Source organism: Bos indicus, chromosome 18, assembly GCF_029378745.1.
Source record: "Bos indicus isolate NIAB-ARS_2022 breed Sahiwal x Tharparkar chromosome 18, NIAB-ARS_B.indTharparkar_mat_pri_1.0, whole genome shotgun sequence".
Classification (NCBI taxonomy): Eukaryota; Metazoa; Chordata; class Mammalia; order Artiodactyla; family Bovidae; genus Bos; species Bos indicus.
This window is the reverse complement of record NC_091777.1, coordinates 26403537-26420276: the sequence shown is the minus strand read 5'-3', so window position 1 is coordinate 26420276 and position 16740 is coordinate 26403537. Positions and strand designations below refer to the sequence as shown.

The 16740-nt window shown below is 50.9% G+C and overlaps 1 protein-coding gene across 1 annotated transcript in view; it reads left to right on the top strand.

The window, feature by feature from the left end:
• Positions 1 to 16740, top strand: part of LOC109572130 (cyclic nucleotide gated channel subunit beta 1) — a 47983-nt gene that overhangs the window by 8494 nt on the left and 22749 nt on the right. Inside the window, exons 4-12 of the mRNA XM_070770659.1 lie at positions 1016 to 1178; positions 4762 to 4869; positions 6952 to 7109; positions 8194 to 8349; positions 9677 to 9885; positions 10897 to 10947; positions 11205 to 11291; positions 11700 to 11764; positions 12594 to 12716. Of these exons, the coding sequence (XP_070626760.1) occupies positions 1016 to 1178; positions 4762 to 4869; positions 6952 to 7109; positions 8194 to 8349; positions 9677 to 9885; positions 10897 to 10947; positions 11205 to 11291; positions 11700 to 11764; positions 12594 to 12716 (1120 nt within the window). The remainder of the gene's footprint in view (positions 1 to 1015; positions 1179 to 4761; positions 4870 to 6951; positions 7110 to 8193; positions 8350 to 9676; positions 9886 to 10896; positions 10948 to 11204; positions 11292 to 11699; positions 11765 to 12593; positions 12717 to 16740) is intronic.

Genomic DNA, 16740 nt, shown 5'->3' with positions numbered 1-16740 from the left:
ACATGAAAACAACTAAATGCCCATTGACAGATGAACGAATAAAGATGTGGTACATGTATAAACGGAATACTACTCAGCCACAAAAAGAATGAAATCATGCCATTTGCAGCAGCATGGATGCAATTAGAGATTATCATACTAAATGAAGTAAGTCAGAAAGAGAAAGACAAATATCATATGCAGTCAGTATATGTGGAATCTAAAAGATGGTGCAAATGAACCTGTCTCAAAACAGAAAGAGACACAGATTTCTGGCTGCCACTGGGGAGGGAGATAGGGGAGGGAAGGACTGGCAGTGCGGGATTGGATATAAAATATTATATATAGGGTGGATAAACAAGAAGGTCCTGCAGTATAGCACAGGGAACTAGATTCAACATCCTGTGATAAACCATAATGGAAAAGAATGTGAAAAGAAAGAATATATGTGTATAACTGAGTCACTTTGGTGTACAGCAGAGATTGGCACAACATTGTAAATCAACTATGCTTTAATAAAAAATTAAAAAAAAGAGGTCTTGTACCCCCATGTCTGCTGCCCCCACGGGCCTGGGAAAGCCTCATCATTCCTACCTTGGGATGGGGAAACTGAGGCCCTGGGAGAGGAAGCAGCTGAGCCAGACTGCACCAGGCCAGACCCTAGGACTCAGCGCCCCCCAGGCAGGCTCCCCAAGCCCTTTCTCAGCGCTGCCACCCCAACCCCCACCCCAGGGCCTTGCTGCTTCTCCAGGCCCAGGGAAACCAGGCTGGGCTCCAGGCTGTGTCCGGGAGCTCCTGTGACGTCACGGCTGCTCCCGTGGCTCCTGGGTCAATGGCCGCCAGGGGCATGGCCCTCAGAGGGCCCTGGACACCGCATCGTTGTGTCCCCTGCATGGAGCTCTCCTGTGGGCCCTGTGTGGAGGCAAGGCTGCCACAGGCCCCTCCAGACACACACACTCTGGCTTCCCCGTAGAACACAGCAAGGCTCCAGGGACCTGGCTCCTCTCTGACGCTGTGTCCTCCTTCCCCTCCCCAGTACCTGCCACGGAAGAGCACCCCGAAGTGCAGGTGGAAGACGCTGATGCTGACAGTCGCCCCCTCATCGCGGAGGAGAACCCACCCTCTCCCGTGCAGCTGCCCCTGTCTCCTGCCAAATCCGACACCCTTGCGGTCCCAGGATCAGCCACAGGGAGCCTCAGGTCACCGTCTATGCTTCTCTTGGGTGTTTCGTAGCACTGTGCCAGCTGTGCATTTGGTAGAAGAGGACACTGGGGCCAGAGAGGGGAAGAAACTGGCCCAAGGTCACTCAGTGAGGTGCCGTCAGCATTGGGACCATGGGCCCACCCCTTTCCAGGTCTCCTAATTCCTGGTTTCAGGCTCCAGAAAGAGATCTCTGAGGAAGCCCTGTCCAGAATACCCTTGAGTGTATGGTTTGAAGGGGGTAATAGATGTGACAGGGCTAATATTATTGTTAACAATTACAATGGAAATACCAAAGAACTCTAGATACAATAACCATCCCTCATCCCACCACGCTAGGTTAGGTTGTGGTTTTATTTTTCTGCCCTCTCTTCCATACCTTATTTGTGGGCCCAGGCTTCTGAGTGGTTTTAATTGAAGGTAGGATTGGATCACATCTCATCTGAGACCACATCGTATTTATTGAGCCCCTTTCCATACTGTTAGACTGTCACTATGATGCTGTGTTGACATCTTCCAGCTCCACATGTCAGAACAGACGTACAGTCCTTGCCTGTTAAATACTGAACACAAAGGTGCTATGGATATCTCTTTGGTCCTCTGCCTTCGTCCTTGGGCTCCTTTCTCGAAAGTGAAATTCCTGCTCAGGGTTGCACACACTTGTGCTTCTTGAGATAAGTTAGTTGCTGCATGGTTAGAGGTGGTTTTGGACAACCTGAGCCAGGTAGCTGAGAGCGTTCCTGTATAGAGCTATAGGCAGGCTGTGAGGTGCAGTACTGTGCTTTGTGAGTGGTTATTAAAGAAGAGTGGTTATTAAAGTGGTTATTAAAGAAGAGCCACCAGTGCCTTCCCTTTGCTGGCTGGATTGAGAGATGGTTCTTTTTTCTTGATTAATTCTTGCTCTCATCCATTAGCTCTTGAGTAATTTCTCAGCTGAAGTCAGGCGCCTGCTGGGATAGAAATGGCTGGATGTTGTCAACAGAGGTTCCCAGATTTTAATGTGGAGAAGAGAGGCATAATCTCACCTGGCCTCAGAACACAGCTCACAGACACATCAGTCCTTATGGCTAATTCATTGAATCATATACAGAGTACAGATAGCAGAAGACAAGGCACTACCATGACTGTGGACATCTGGTCTACCTCCCTCTATTCCCTTTATTAGGGTGGAGAAACTGTACAGGTTGGATTAAAGATGGATACCGGGGAGCAGCGATGAGGGGACTAGGGTCACATGCGGCTAGAATCCAAGCTCCTACCTTTTGCTTATGAGCTAGGTCTGTGAGGCTCCTCTGGTTATCATTCATTTGCAAACATTTTTTGAACATCTTTATGTGCCAGCCTCTGCTCTAGGTGCTGTAGACACATCAGGGAAAAGCCTGTCCTAATAGAGCTGATATTCTAGTGCGACGGAGATGGTGAACAAGTAATCACACAAGACTCCTCCAGGGAGTTGCTAAGCAGAACATGACTGTGAGAAACTGGAGAAGCCTCAGCCTGAGCTTGCCCCCAAGAAGGAATTCTGACGCCTGACATGAGAGACCAGTGGGGCTGTCTGTGGTCAGGGATGGAATGAACACAGGGCAATTGATGGGAGCAGAGAAGCCACCCAAACAGAGGGGTAGAGGGGGGCATGTGGGCAAGGCCCTTCTCACAGCACAGAGCTGTGGTTTGGAGTGAATCCCAGGTCACCACTTACCAGATGTGAGGCTTAAAGCAAGTCATTTGATCTTCCTAGGCCTTCATCTCTCCGTGATAAGATGGGGATGAAACATTCCCTGTACCTTAGGCATGTGAAAATTCAACAAACTCCTGTAAGTGAAGTGCTTAGCACAGGGCCAAGCACTGGGCAGTGCTGGGGGAACAGAGCTTCTGACTTACTTCCACTTTCTGGACTCTCTCCAGATCCTCGGAAGGCACTGGGATGAGGGCAGGAGGGCTGAGTTTAAGTCCTAGTTGTGAGATTTCTGCCCCAGTCTTCTTGTGTGCAGGCATCCTTTTTTTCAGTATTTATATATTTATTTGGCTACCAGTCAGTTCAGTTGCTCAGTCGTGTCCAACTCTTTGCAGCCCCATGGACTGCAGCAGGCCAGGCTTCCCTGTCCATCACCAACCCCGGAGCTTGCTCAACCTCATGTCCATTGAGTCAGTGATGCCATCCAACCGTCTCATCTGCTGTTGTCCCCTTTTCCTCCCACCTTCAATCTTTCCCAGCATCAGGGTCTTTTCCCTGATGGCTATTGGACTATGCCAGGTCTTAGTTGTGGCATGTGGGATGTAGCACCCTGACCAGGGGTCAAGCCCGGCCCCCTGCATTGGGAGTGCAGAGTTTTAGCCACTGGACCACCAGGGAAGTGCCCTGCAGGCCTCCTTTTAATTAGTGTGTAAAAGAGGCGAACCCATGAGTCTTGCCATTTTAGTTGAGTTGACAGAAGATAGTAGGGTCGTTCCAGAGCTTCTGGAATAAAGCAAATGCTGCACATCCCTCTGACTGTATCCCTCTAGAAGCCCTAATGGTGGAATCCTGAGTCACGGTGGTGGGGGATGGTAGAAGTACCACATGTGTTCAGATCTAGACACCATCAGCCAAGACACCAGTGGTTCCAAAATCAACACTGGTGGACTTGGACTGAATGGTGGGGACGCAGGATAGTTTAGTCTTCATCCTTCAGATAGGGAATAGGGAGCTTCAGGATGGGATGGGGCTTGTCCCAGGTCACACCACGTGTAGGAGACCAGACTCCATGGCCTGTGGGTGTCAGTTTTTCCAATCAGGGGCACATCTGTTAAGGGAGGGAATCTGAGCTTCTAGGAGAGTTAACAGGATGGAATGGGAGCCCCCACACCTTATTGGAAGGGTGGTGTGGTGGAGAAAGAGGTGGGGGTGGGCTGGGGAGCTCTGTGCCGCCAGACTGGGAGGTGGGGGGAGAAGGATGTTTAAAATGAGACCTGACTGAGTGATAAGCACCTCATTGAGCTGGTTAGATTTAGTCCCATTTTGGGCTTCCCTGGTAGCTCAGCTGGTAAAGAATACATCTGCAATGAGGGAGACCTGGGTTTGATCCCTGGGTCGGGAAGATCCCCTGGAGGAGGGCATGGCAACCCACTTTCATATTCTTGCTGGAGAATCCCCGTGGACAGAGGTGCCTGGCGGGCTACAGTAGTCCATGGGGTCACAAAGAGGCGGACATGACTGAGCAACTAAGCACAGCATACACAGTCCCATTTTACAGAGGGGAAAGCTGAGGCAGCTCAGAGAGTTTAAGTTAACTTGCCAAGGTCACACGTTGGGAAGAAGCAGGGCTGGGGAGCAAACTTGGGTTTGCCTGATGCTGAGTCAGTGCTGTTACTTTTACGTGAGGCCGCTGAATGGATGCAGAGACTAAGGTCCAGAGGCCAGCTGTGTCCCCTCTTCTCCCTTTTTGTTTCCCTGCAGGCAAGCGAGGACCCTCGGGCAGCACCATCCTCTGCCCCCACCTCCCACCCAGGATTTGCTCTGGGTGATCTGCAGGGCCCCAAGTTGGCTCCCCGCTTGTGGCTCCTGCCTCCCTGAAGTCCCTTTCCATGTCTGTGTTCTTGCAGGAAGAGGCTGCCTTCCCAAGATGATGAGGCTGAAGAGCTCAAGATGCTGTCACCGGCTGCATCCCCCGTGGTTGCCTGGTCGGACCCCACCAGCCCACAGGGCACTGAGTAAGTGGGGGCCGCCTCTGGGGTCTCATGGAGTCAGAAGTCTGGGTGGGGATGGGCAAGCAAAGGGAGGTGAGCTGGGGAGAGCATGGATGTTTTTAGAACACTCTGCCTGAAGGTAGACTGTGCCAGTGGTTTCCAAGCAGTAAGGGAGGGCTGGGTCCCCTGCCCTGGCTGCTTCTGGCTGGCCCAGCAGTTGTGCAAAATCTGGTCTGCAGAATGGGCCGGGGCTCTGGGCCTCCTGTGTCCCGAGCCACAGAGAGTGGACCTGGGGAAGCCAAGTGTTTATAAGCTCCTCAGGTGATTCCAATGCAGCTGGTCCATGGAACAAAGTTTAAAGGCCACTCTGAGGGCATCAGGGCCTGTGTCTCTGATATCTGCCTGTCTCAAGGGCTGGGCCAGTGGGAAGTGTTTTCCTGAAGGGTCTACGTAGGCTAGTGATAACGAATCCCCCAGCCCTGGGCTCTGGCCTGGGCGTCTCACCTCCTCCCCAGCCATACTCCTGGAGTGACCTCAGGAAACCACGGCCTTTCCTTCCAGTCTTTTTTTTTTCTGCCTGTAATTTTACGGAGTTTATGCTTAGCAGTATTGCGGAAAGTTCAGAAAAGCCAGAGAAGCAGGAAAAAACCCCAAACCTCACGTATCATCCAGTGATTGTTTTTAGTGTACAGTGGGAGTCTCATCTTATGCAATAGGATCAGGGCGGGGTTAGGGTTCATATCAGAAGATAAGGCAGAAATCCTGTAGAATAATAAAAATTCCCTTGGGAGAAAAGCTCTTAAGGTGGTCAGCATGGAGCCCTAGGTATTCCCTCAGTAGGTTAGGATGCTATAGCAAATAGACCTCAGTGTTTCAGCGCATAAGGAACAAGATGGCTCATGTCAGTCACGCCATCAGGTGCGTGTTTCAGGTCAGTGGCAGACTCTGCTCTCTGCAGTCATTTAAGGACCCAGCCAGCAGTGGCTCTGCCATCTTTCTGCGGCTTTCAAGATCTCACTGGTCAGACTAGAAAGGGAGAGTGCCAGGCCGCTCTCCATAAGGAGGCCTGCAGTTGCACAAGGCTTGTGCGCAGAAGAGAGCTGACATGGCCACACGTGGGCAACAGGGTCCCTGGCTGGGTGGCGACTGCTTCCCAAAGTGGGTGAGCAGTTTCTGTCTCCTCCACTCCTGGTACCGTCTCTCATTATGACCCCACACTGCTTGTCTCCAGCTCAGCTGAGCACATGAAGAGTAGCTGGCTTGAGTTTCAGTGCCTCAGTGTATGAAAAAAACAATAGATCTGTAAACACCAGTATCATCCTCAGCTCAGCGAGAGGATCACAGGCCACTCAGCAAAGAACAGGGAACTAGGCTGATTCACACAGCCACCCATCTCAACTCACCCAGAGCTCTGGACCCAGGCTGAGGGGACTGTCAGGCAGACTCTCATTCATTCTGTCTGTCTATGTCTGTCTCTCTTGATGCAAGTTCATACATTTTAAATTCCTATAAATTAAAAGGATTTGTAATGTATCTGTAATGTTTTTTAAAATTTTAATTGAATTAAACTAATTAATTAATTTATTTTGCCCATGCTGCATGGTTTGTGGGATCTTAGTTCCCTGACCAGGGATCAAACCCATGACCTCGGCAATGAGAGCTCAGAGTCCTAACCTCAGGACCGCCAGGGAATTTCCTGCACTGTTTTTAAAATCAGCTATTTCCTAAACCTCAAAAAGTAGCCGCTGTCCCCTCTCTGATCAGTCCTGTATGTCATGTGAACCCCAAACTGAGTCTAACGGCCCTGAACTGAGTTCCAAGAGTTGCCCCCTAAATTACAAGTGGAATCCAGAGTTTTTCAGAATTGCCCATCTGAATCAGAGCCTGCATGGTACATTTCCTAAAAAGCTGGGTATCCCGGTGCAATTCCCAGGCTGAATTTCCTCCCAGGAGATATTAAGGTGGGTTTGATGTTTTGATGTCCAGAGGGAGACTGGGGCAGGATTGACCCCCTCCAGCCAGGTGGGATACAGATTCTGCCCTTGCCTGGGGGCGCAGGGGTCCCTCCCCACACAGTCCGCTCAGCTCTGGGTGCTGTTTCCACAGTGACCAGGACCGTGCAACCTCGACAGCCAGCCAGAACAGTGCCATCATCAATGACCGGCTCCAGGAGCTGGTGAAGCTCTTCAAGGAGCGGACGGAGAAGGTAAAGGAGAAGCTCATCGACCCTGACGTCACCTCCGATGAGGAGAGCCCCAAGCCCTGTGAGTCCAGAGCTGGTGATGGTCCACTGGACCCAGGGTGTGGTGGGGCCCCTGGAGCCCTCTTTCAACTCATAGGGAGGGTAACCCCAAGAAAATGGTGGGGGTGCTTGAGAGAAGCGCAGATCTCCACTCTCTGGAATTCGAGATCCTTTGTATACAGTTTTAGCTACGTGTCCAGGGGTGGAAAGAAGGTCAGAGTTCTGGCTGATGATCCAGTTGTACTTAGCTCTGTCTCCCAGAGGGCAAGTTCCCTGGTTGACCTTCTGCCCCTTTCCTGCTTGCAGGCAGGTAGGTGGTCCACCCTGGGGCGTATGTCACGGTCTAACACTCAGATGGTATCCATAACCCACTCTGGAACCACACAGTCTTCGTTTTCAAAGGCCTTGGTTACAATATTTATGTGGAAGTTTTATTCTTTCAGAGTACCAGGAGGAAATAAGAACCACGCTCTCTTGCCAGGGAGGTTTTCTAGGTTTTTCCAAAGGAGGCTTGTGTCTTCGAACTCAAAGTACCGACAATGAACCTAGCAGAGCCTGACTTCATAATCCTAAAGCTAGAAACATAGCCATATTGAACCTTTGAGAGCCAATCTCTAGTTCACCAACAAACATCTCCACAGATGCAGAGGGAGGCTGTGATCCCATTCAGTGTCTTGTTTTAGAGACGAAGATTCCTGTGCTGAAAAACATAGGGCAATGTTTTCCTGATTCCTGGGGGTGGGAGTTCTGGGTACCAATGTCCCCCCACCTCCAGAGAGAACCAGGGTGTCCAAACAAGCATTGACACACAAGCAGACATGCAACTGAACACCCAACTTTCCCAGAAACACCTCATTTTAGGCAGCTCCTGAGCAGTGGTCCCCTATTGGTAGTAGGTAAGCGTTTCAGAGCAGGTGCTCAGGCTGCCATTTAAGAGGATATGTGGGGTTTGCTGCAGGAGAACACGCAGAGCTTGTGGCTGGTTGTGGAGAGCTGTCAGGGTCCCCTCAGCTCCAGCTCCAGCATCTGCAGTCGGGTGCCTTGTCTTTGCATCCTCAGCCTGAGCCCCGGGGCTAGGTCAGAGGGTCACCAGTGTCATCCCACAGCCCCAGCCAAAAAAGCCCCAGAGCCGGCCCCAGAAGTGAAGCCAGCTGAAGCGGGGCAGGTGGAAGAGGAACACTACTGTGAGATGCTCTGCTGCAAGTTCAAACGCCGCCCCTGGAAGAAGTACCAGTTTCCCCAGAGCATCGACCCGCTGACCAGTGAGTCCTGGGACGGCAGTGGGCGTGGCCACACGTCATGGAAGGGGGCGGGGCGGGGCGGGGACAGAGAGGGGCCCAAACAAACTGGAGTCCCTGGACTAGGAAGGAGGACTAGGGCACCCGTCTTAACAGGCAAGGAAACTAAGGCACAGAGGAGTTAACTGGCCTAAAGACGCAACTAGTCAGTGGCAGACTCAGGACTCCTGACTCTTGGCCAAGTCTTTTTTCTACTTTGCCCTTACTGGCTGCTTTCCCAGATCTGCTGCTCTGAGCAGAGGAGGGGAAAAATTCTTCCAACATCTCAAGTGAAGTGCCTCTCACTTGCCCTTTAGCTCACTTTATATTCTTCAGGAATAACAAACCTTCATATGTGCACAGCACTTTACAAAGGGTTTCCCTGCCTTTTCTTTTCTTTTTTAAATCTGACTTCTGTGACTTCTCTGAGGAGGACAGAGCAGGGACCAGAGAGGGACTTTCCCAGGGTCATACAAGAAGTCACTGAGGGGCAGGACTCCAACCCTGGTGTCCACGGGTCCTTTAAAATGCCCAGGTTGGGGGGAATTCCCTTTCAGTCCTATGGTTAGGAGCCTGCACATTCACTGCAGGGGGCACTAGTTCGATCCCTGTTCAGGGAACTAAGATCCCACAAACTGCTGGATGTGGCCGAAAAATAAAAGTAAATAAATAAATAATAAAATGCCCACGTGACCTACAGTATCCATCCTTCCATACACCTGTCCATGTATCCATCTGTCCATCTTCTATGCATTGTTCACTATTGTGTATTTAGGAAAGCAGGAAATACATTTTTGGCAAAAATTCAACCAGAGTGGATCAAAAGTGTTTTCTGTTAGCTGTCTATGAACTGATAATGACCTCACATCCCCTACTGAAAGTATTCCGTTTGTTAGGGCCTAGCTGTGATTTATTTTTATATCAAAGATTGTTTTTTATGCTCCCCCCGACCAGGCTTCCCTGGTGGCTCAGTCTGTAAAGAAACCGCCTGCAATGCAGGAGACCCAGGTTCGATCCCTGGTTTGGGAAGGTCCCCTGGAGAAGGGAATGGCAACCTACTCCAGTATTCTTGTCTGGAGAATCCCATGGACAGAGGAGCCTGGTAGCCTACAGTAGTCCACGGGGTCGTAAAGAGTTGGACACGACTGAATGATTAACACTTTGACTTTCCCTCAAGAAGGGCCACATTAAGAGCTGGTAAGAAAGTCAGATTGATAAGTGGAAATAAGAAAGCCCCATCCCAATCACACAGCGAGATGAGGGGCCCTTCTCCGGCTGAGGTTCTAGCACCTTCCCTCCCCGACCCCTGCAGACCTGATGTACATCTTGTGGCTGTTCTTCGTGGTGCTGGCCTGGAACTGGAACTGCTGGCTGATTCCCGTGCGCTGGGCCTTCCCCTATCAGACGCCAGACAACATCCACCTCTGGCTGCTGATGGATTACCTGTGTGACCTCATCTACCTCCTGGACATCACTGTGTTCCAGATGCGCCTGCAGTTTGTCAGAGGCGGGGACATCATTGTGAGTCACAGCTGGGTCAGGGGGTGGCTGGGGGCAGACCCTGCCGCCAGAGCCCCTGATGCTGGGATGGACAAGAAGCTAAATGAACAGGGAAATCTCAGGACATCCACTCGTGCCTATTCAACAGCATGGTTGTTTGTTTTACACATCTTTGATACATTCGAATTACACACATCTTCATGTGTGGGTAAAATGGTCCCTGGACCACCTGATAGAGTTGAAGAAGTAGTCCAGAGAATGGTCTTTAGAGTAGGCAGACCTGGTTCAAATCTTGGCTGTATGAGAACTAACTGTGTCACCTCTCAGAGCCTCAGTTTTCTCATCTTTAAAATGGGGATAGTAATTGTTCTCACCTCTTACCATTGCTGTGAGGCTCCATGGAGGTGATGTATGCAGAGTGCTCAGCACAGGTAACTGCTGACAATCGACATTTCCTGAGTTGGGGCGGGGGGCGGTTCCTGCAAAAAGCACACTCCTCAGACCAGTTGGGGAGTCCATGTTCTGGTGCACTTTCTGGGGAGGAAACCAAAATCCTGACTGGGATGTGGCAAACTCCCCATCTCCCTATGTAGGTCATTTTTCAAAATTCCATGCAGGAGCTGGGTCTCCTCTGTGTGCAAAGTTGAAGTTGAGCTGCTAAAATAATTCACAGGAAGAATTCCCTGGGCAATCTCCTTCCTGGTCTGATCAGAGCAGTGAATAAGGTTGCAAATGATCCAGGTGAGGCTAATGTACTCAGAGAGTAAGGTCAGTGTCCCTGCTTTCCATCTAAGAAGCTGGAATCAAGCTGAGTGACCTTGGATGACACACCCCCACTCCATCTTGGGGAGCTCGATCTCCCCATCTGTAGGCTTTCACCAGGCTTGGCTGGTCCATTCAATGGCTCTGCACCCATGGGGCTGTTACTTGGATAGGAAGGTCGAGGTTGGGTGGGAATTTGCATCACTGCTCTGATGGGGTCAGGGGGAAGCTCTCAGGCCATTTCACAGTCATTATTCCATTTTATTCCAGACGGACAAAAAGGAGATGCGCAACAATTACGTGAAATCTCAGCGCTTTAAGGTGTGTGCCGGGGTCTCAGGAGGCTGTGTCTCTGGGGGCCTGGGTGTTTTGAGGCCAGTGTGATGTGGCTTCCCCCACAGGACCAGCACAGGCTGGAGCTTGTTGGTAGGATACCTGCTGCCGTAGTTTTAGCCCCTCCATGGGCATCCTGACCTCGCCTCTCCATTGAAGGTGGAGAACCCCACCACTCACCCCATCCCACAACCCTGGGAGTTACACGCTGTTTTATACACTGTGGTGTCCTGCTGGCATTTCAGATGGACATGCTCTGCCTCTTGCCCTTGGACTTACTCTACTTGAAATTCGGTGTGAATCCCCTCCTGCGCTTGCCCCGCTGTTTGAAGGTAAGACGAGTGGACTTCCCCATCCAAGGCCTCCAGCTCCTCTGGTGCTCTGTACTGGCACCAACATCTTGATGCCTGGTCTAAGCAGCACTGGTGAGGCATCAGGAAAGGGTGGCTGCAAGGAATGATGGGAAATTCCTTACGATTGTTAGTGCTTCTTAGCTGTGCTGTGTTAGATATTGCTCTGGAGGCTTTACAAGTGCTTCCTCCTCAATTCCATGAGGTGAGGGTTATTAATACTAGCAACAACTTAGGGTGACATAGGAGTCCAGCCGCACGTTCAGATCCATCCTGGCTCCCCCTCCCACTGGGGGGCTGCAGAGAGAACCCTCGGTCCTGGAAGCTGTGGGGAGTGGGTGGGGAGGGGAGGGCAGTGGGCCACCCCTGATGCCTTGCTCTTCCTCCCAGTATATGGCCTTCTTTGAGTTTAACAACCGCCTGGAATCCATCCTCAGCAAAGCCTACGTTTACAGGTGAGACCCCCGACACGTGCACACACATGTCCCAGGATATTTGCAGCGAGAACAGAGCAAGACATTCTCTACCCCATCCCTTCCCCTTTTAGCATCCCCTGGCTCCCAGGCCCCCTAGCCACTACCACCCGCCGGAAGCCAGGCCTCTTCCTCATCCTTTTTTGAAGGGATGTTTGTTTTTTAAAGATCCAGGAATGTCCCGTTTCCCCCAATTGTGAGGAGGGCACATGCAGGCTGACGTGTGTGGCTCCCCTGCATATCCAGGGAGCTGGGCCTCGATTTGGTTTCAGCTCAGGAAACTGACCCCCAAACACTCAAACATGGGTGGTGGGCTGTAGGGACACAGTGGGCCATCTTGCAGATGCCCAGGCTTGGAATACAGGACAAGCCAGGCCACGCTGGGGGACAGGGCTCCTCTTGATATCTCTCAGGGGCAGCGCTTCTCTGCATTATGTCCTTTCTTTGCCCCCCGCCCCCGCCCCACGCATTCCCTCCTCAGCTTCTCTACTTCCCCAGAATTGTCTGCACATGTAGCTCTGTGCCAATTCTGGGACCCAGTCTTGACAACTTTCTGTTGGAGCATCACGATTCCTAGCCAGCAAAGTCTCAGCAGAGCAGCCAGTAGGCCCTGTAGTATAGCCACCGGTTCCCATGGGCCAAGTGTCTGTTGCACCAGGCAGCTGGGCAGGGCCTTGCGGCTCCGATACGGGGATCTCTGAGGGTGCTGGGGAGGGTGAGGACTAGCTTGTTCCCTGCAGTCCCCACCCCTGGGCTGAGATATCATCGCCACCTTTTCGACTGCTGCGTTCGTGCCTTCCTTCTTCTGCAGGGTTATCAGGACCACAGCCTACCTGCTCTACAGCTTACATCTGAACTCATGTCTCTATTACTGGGCGTCGGCCTATGAGGGCCTCGGCTCCACTCACTGGGTTTATGATGGCGTGGGAAACAGGTGAGCCGCAGTCTTCCTCCTGTGTCTTAATAATTCAAAGCACCAAGACTCCTAGAGAGGAGTCCCGCTGCCGCCATGTTGCCGGGTCGCCTCGTTCCCAAGGAATCAGTGCCAGGCCGCAGTGGGCACTTGGTCAGCTGTGGTGACAGAGGCAGAGGAAGAGTTCAGGCCCAGGGGGCTTCGAGTCCCCTCAGGCAGGCCCTGCCTCACCCTGGGCTGTGCCCACAAGTGATGCAAAATGCTCTCCATCCAGCTTGTCAACACTTTGACCTCCTCCTCACACTTGCTTCTAGCTTGAGCTAGAGCAGGTGGTCACTTGCATCCAAGGTGGGTTGTTTTTTTTTTTTTTTTTTTTTTAAGGTTTGTTTATTTGCTTTTGGTAGTGCTGGGTCTTCGTTGCTGCACATGGGCTTTCCCTGGTTGCGGTGAGTCGGGGGCTACTTTCTAGTCGCAGTGAGCAGGCCTCTCATTGTGGTGGCTTCTCTCGTTTCAGAGCACAGGCTCTAGGCATGCGGGCTTAGTTACTCTGTAGCATGTGGGACTTGCCTGGTTCAGGGATCAAACCTGGGTCCCCTGCATTGGCAGGCAGATTTTTGACCACTGGACCAGCAGGGAGGTCCCAAGGTAGCTTCTTTAGAGTGGCTGTTGGTCCAGAATGTCTCCTTCTCGGGCCAAATGCCTCAGTACTTGGCCACAGTGACCCTTCGCCTTCTGAGATGGGCCTGTGGCCTGAGGGGAGCTCACTGGGAGAGTCTGAGGGTCCAGGGCAGCCCAGCATGCAGGAGGGGGAACCTGACATCTGCTGTGGGGTGCTATGTGTCGGGGGTGGGATCAGGGCCCAACCCCCTGACACCACCACTGACCCTGCTCCTGTTCCCCTTAGCTGAACCCACCTACAGCCCTGGTCCAGAGACCATGACTAGACCATTCATTCACTCACTCACTCGTTCATTCATTCATCCCCTCACAAGGGGGCAGAGAGAGGACTCACAGGCCTTCTGTGCAAAAGGAAGAACAGAAGCTATTCATTAAATCTTGCTCTGTGACTTTGGGTAAGGCCGTTACCCTTTCTGAGACTCAGTTTTCTCATCTATAAAATGGGGGTGGGATCACACAGATTTCTCATGAGAAATAAATAAATTAACGTGTGTAACACATCCAGCCCATGCGTGGACAGGAGTCAGTGACCCCACTTCCTAGCTGTGGTCACTCTTAAGGGGAAGCCAGCACACCAGGAACCTAACCTAGGGTCACAAACCCCCCTTGAAATCGGAACTGAATTTTGGGAGCATGCTGACTTCTGAGGAGAAGCTTCCTAACTGTCCTCAAATTCTCAGAGGGGTTCGTATCCCACCTGGCTAAGAAACCATTTCCCAGGGCGGGGCCTGGCACCCATCACAGGCAGGCCTGCATGGATGGCAGGCAGAGTGGGGAAGACAGCGCTAGCCCTCTGGGGCTTCCCTGTGCCGTGGAGAGGCACACTTTCTGGCAGCATCACCCTTTTCCAAATAAAACCCTACAGTGAAACCCAAGATATGCAAAAGCACAACTAGTGAAGGAGAATTCCTCTAAAAATCCAATATCATTCATAATAATAACTTTCAAAATAGTGAGCATTTCTTGAATGCCTGCTGTAGGCCGGGGGGGCCTAAGGACCTAAGCTCCTATATATTTGGTTTCTTCATCCTGCTTTGCGTTGGCCAGGTCTGGGGCAGTATGCAGAGGTCTCCACAGGTCTAGTCACATGGAATATTCAAGAGACCCCTAAGATGTGCCATCCATGCCAGTAGCTGGCTTCTCTAGTCAGGAAGGGCTTCTAGTCAGGGAAAGCCAGAGCTATATGGATCACTCATCTTCATTCTGCTGGTGGCCCAGCAGCACCCGGCACCCAGGCAGTGCCCAACTCAGTCCCCCTAAAGGGGACTTGATTTTCTTAACGCTCAAGAAAATTAGAGATACCAAGGGAACATTTCATGCAAAGATGGACACAATAAAGGACAGAAATGGTATGGACCTAACAGAAGCACAAGATATTAAGAAGAGGTGGCAAGAATACACAGAAGAACTATACAAAAAAGATCTTCATGACCCACATAACCATGATAGTGTGATCACTCACCTGGAGCCAGACATCCTGGAATGCAAAGTCAAATGGGCCTTAGGAAGCATTGCTACAAACAAAGCTAGTGGAGGGGATGGAATTTCAGCTGAGCTATTTCAAATCCTAAAAGATGATGCTGCAAAAGTGCTGCACTCAATATGCCAGCAAATCTGGAAAACTCAACAGTGGCCACAGGACTGGAAAAAGTCAGTTTTCATTTCAAAGAAGGGCAGGGCCAAAGAATGTTCAAACTACTGCACAGTTGCACTCATCTCACATGCTAGCAAAGTAATGCTCAAAATTCTCCAAGCCAGGCTTCAACAGTATGTGAACCATACACTTCCAGATGTTCAAGCTGGATTTAGAAAAGGCAGAGGAACCAGAGATCAAATTGCCAACATCTGTTAGATCACAGAAAAGGCAAGAGAATTCCAGAAAAGCTTCTGCTTTATTGATTACGCCAAAGCCTTTGACTGTGTAGATCACAACAAACGGTGGAAAATTCTTCAAGACATGGGACTACCAGACCACCTGACATGCCTCCTGAGACACCTGTATGCAGGTCAAGAAGCAATAGTTAGAACCAGACATGGAACAACAGACTGGTTCCAAATTGAGAAAGGAGTACGTCAAGGCTGTATATTGTCACCCTGCCTATTTAACTTATATTCAGAGTACATCATGTGACATGTCAGGCTGGATGAAGCACAAGCTGGAATCAAGATTTCCAGGAGAAATATCAATAAACTCAGATATACAGATGACACCACCCTTATGGCAGAAAGCAAAGAAGAACTAAAGAGCCTCTTGATGAAAGTGAAAGAGGAGAGTTTAAAAGCTGGCTTAAAACTCAACATTCAAAAATCTAAGATCATGGCATCTGGTCCCATCACTTCATGGCAAATAGATGGGAAAACAATGGAAATAGTGACAGACTTTATTTTCTTGGGCTCCAAAATCACTGCAGATGGTGACTACAGCCATGAAATTAAGACGCTTGCTCCTTGGAAGAAAAACTATGACCAACCCAGACAGCATATTAAAAAGCAGAGACATTACTTTGCCAACAAAGGTCTGTCCAGTCAAAACTATGGATTTCCCAGTAGTCATGTATGGATGTGAGAGTTGGACTATAAAGAAAGCTGAGCACCAAAGAATTGATGCTTTTGAACTGTGGTGTTAGAGAAGGCTCTTGAGAGTCTCTTGGACTGCAAGGAGATTAAACCAGTCCATCCTAAGGGAAACCAGTCCTGAATATTCATTGGAAGGACTGATGCTGAAGCTGAAGCTCTAATACTTTGGCCACCTGATACAAAGAACAGACTCCTTGGAAAAGACCCTGATGCTGGGAAAGATTGAAGGCAGGAGAAGGGGAGGACAGAGGATGAGATGGTTGGATAGCATCACTGACTCAATGGACATGAGTTTGAGGAAGCTCCCAGAGTTGGTGATGGACAGGGAAGCCTGGCGTGCTGCAGTCCATGGGGTTGCAAAGTCCAACACGACTGAGCGACAGAAGGGAATTGAACTGAAAGGCTGCTTAGCATGCCCCCTGGTGGCCAGAACTGGTATGATGGGGGATTGACAGGGCAGGCCTGGCCCGTGGGTCTGAGATTTTCTTGGACCAGGTGGTAATGAGGGCCTGGAAGGCCTAGGGAGAGCCCTGCCCTAGGTCTTGCAGAGGCCAAGACCCCCACTACCCAACTCCCTTCTCCACCCCTCCCCCAGTACTCATTGCACACTGACTTGCCTGCCTCCCCTAGATAGTGAACTTCCTGAGGGCACAGGCCAGTCTATTGTTCTCCACTGCCGGAACCAGTGACAGTGAAGGTGCTGGTAGCTGACACTTCCTGAGGGCCCACCATGGGCCAGGCGCTCTTTTCACCTCACATCATCCTCATGGTCTCCCTGTGAAGGACGGTC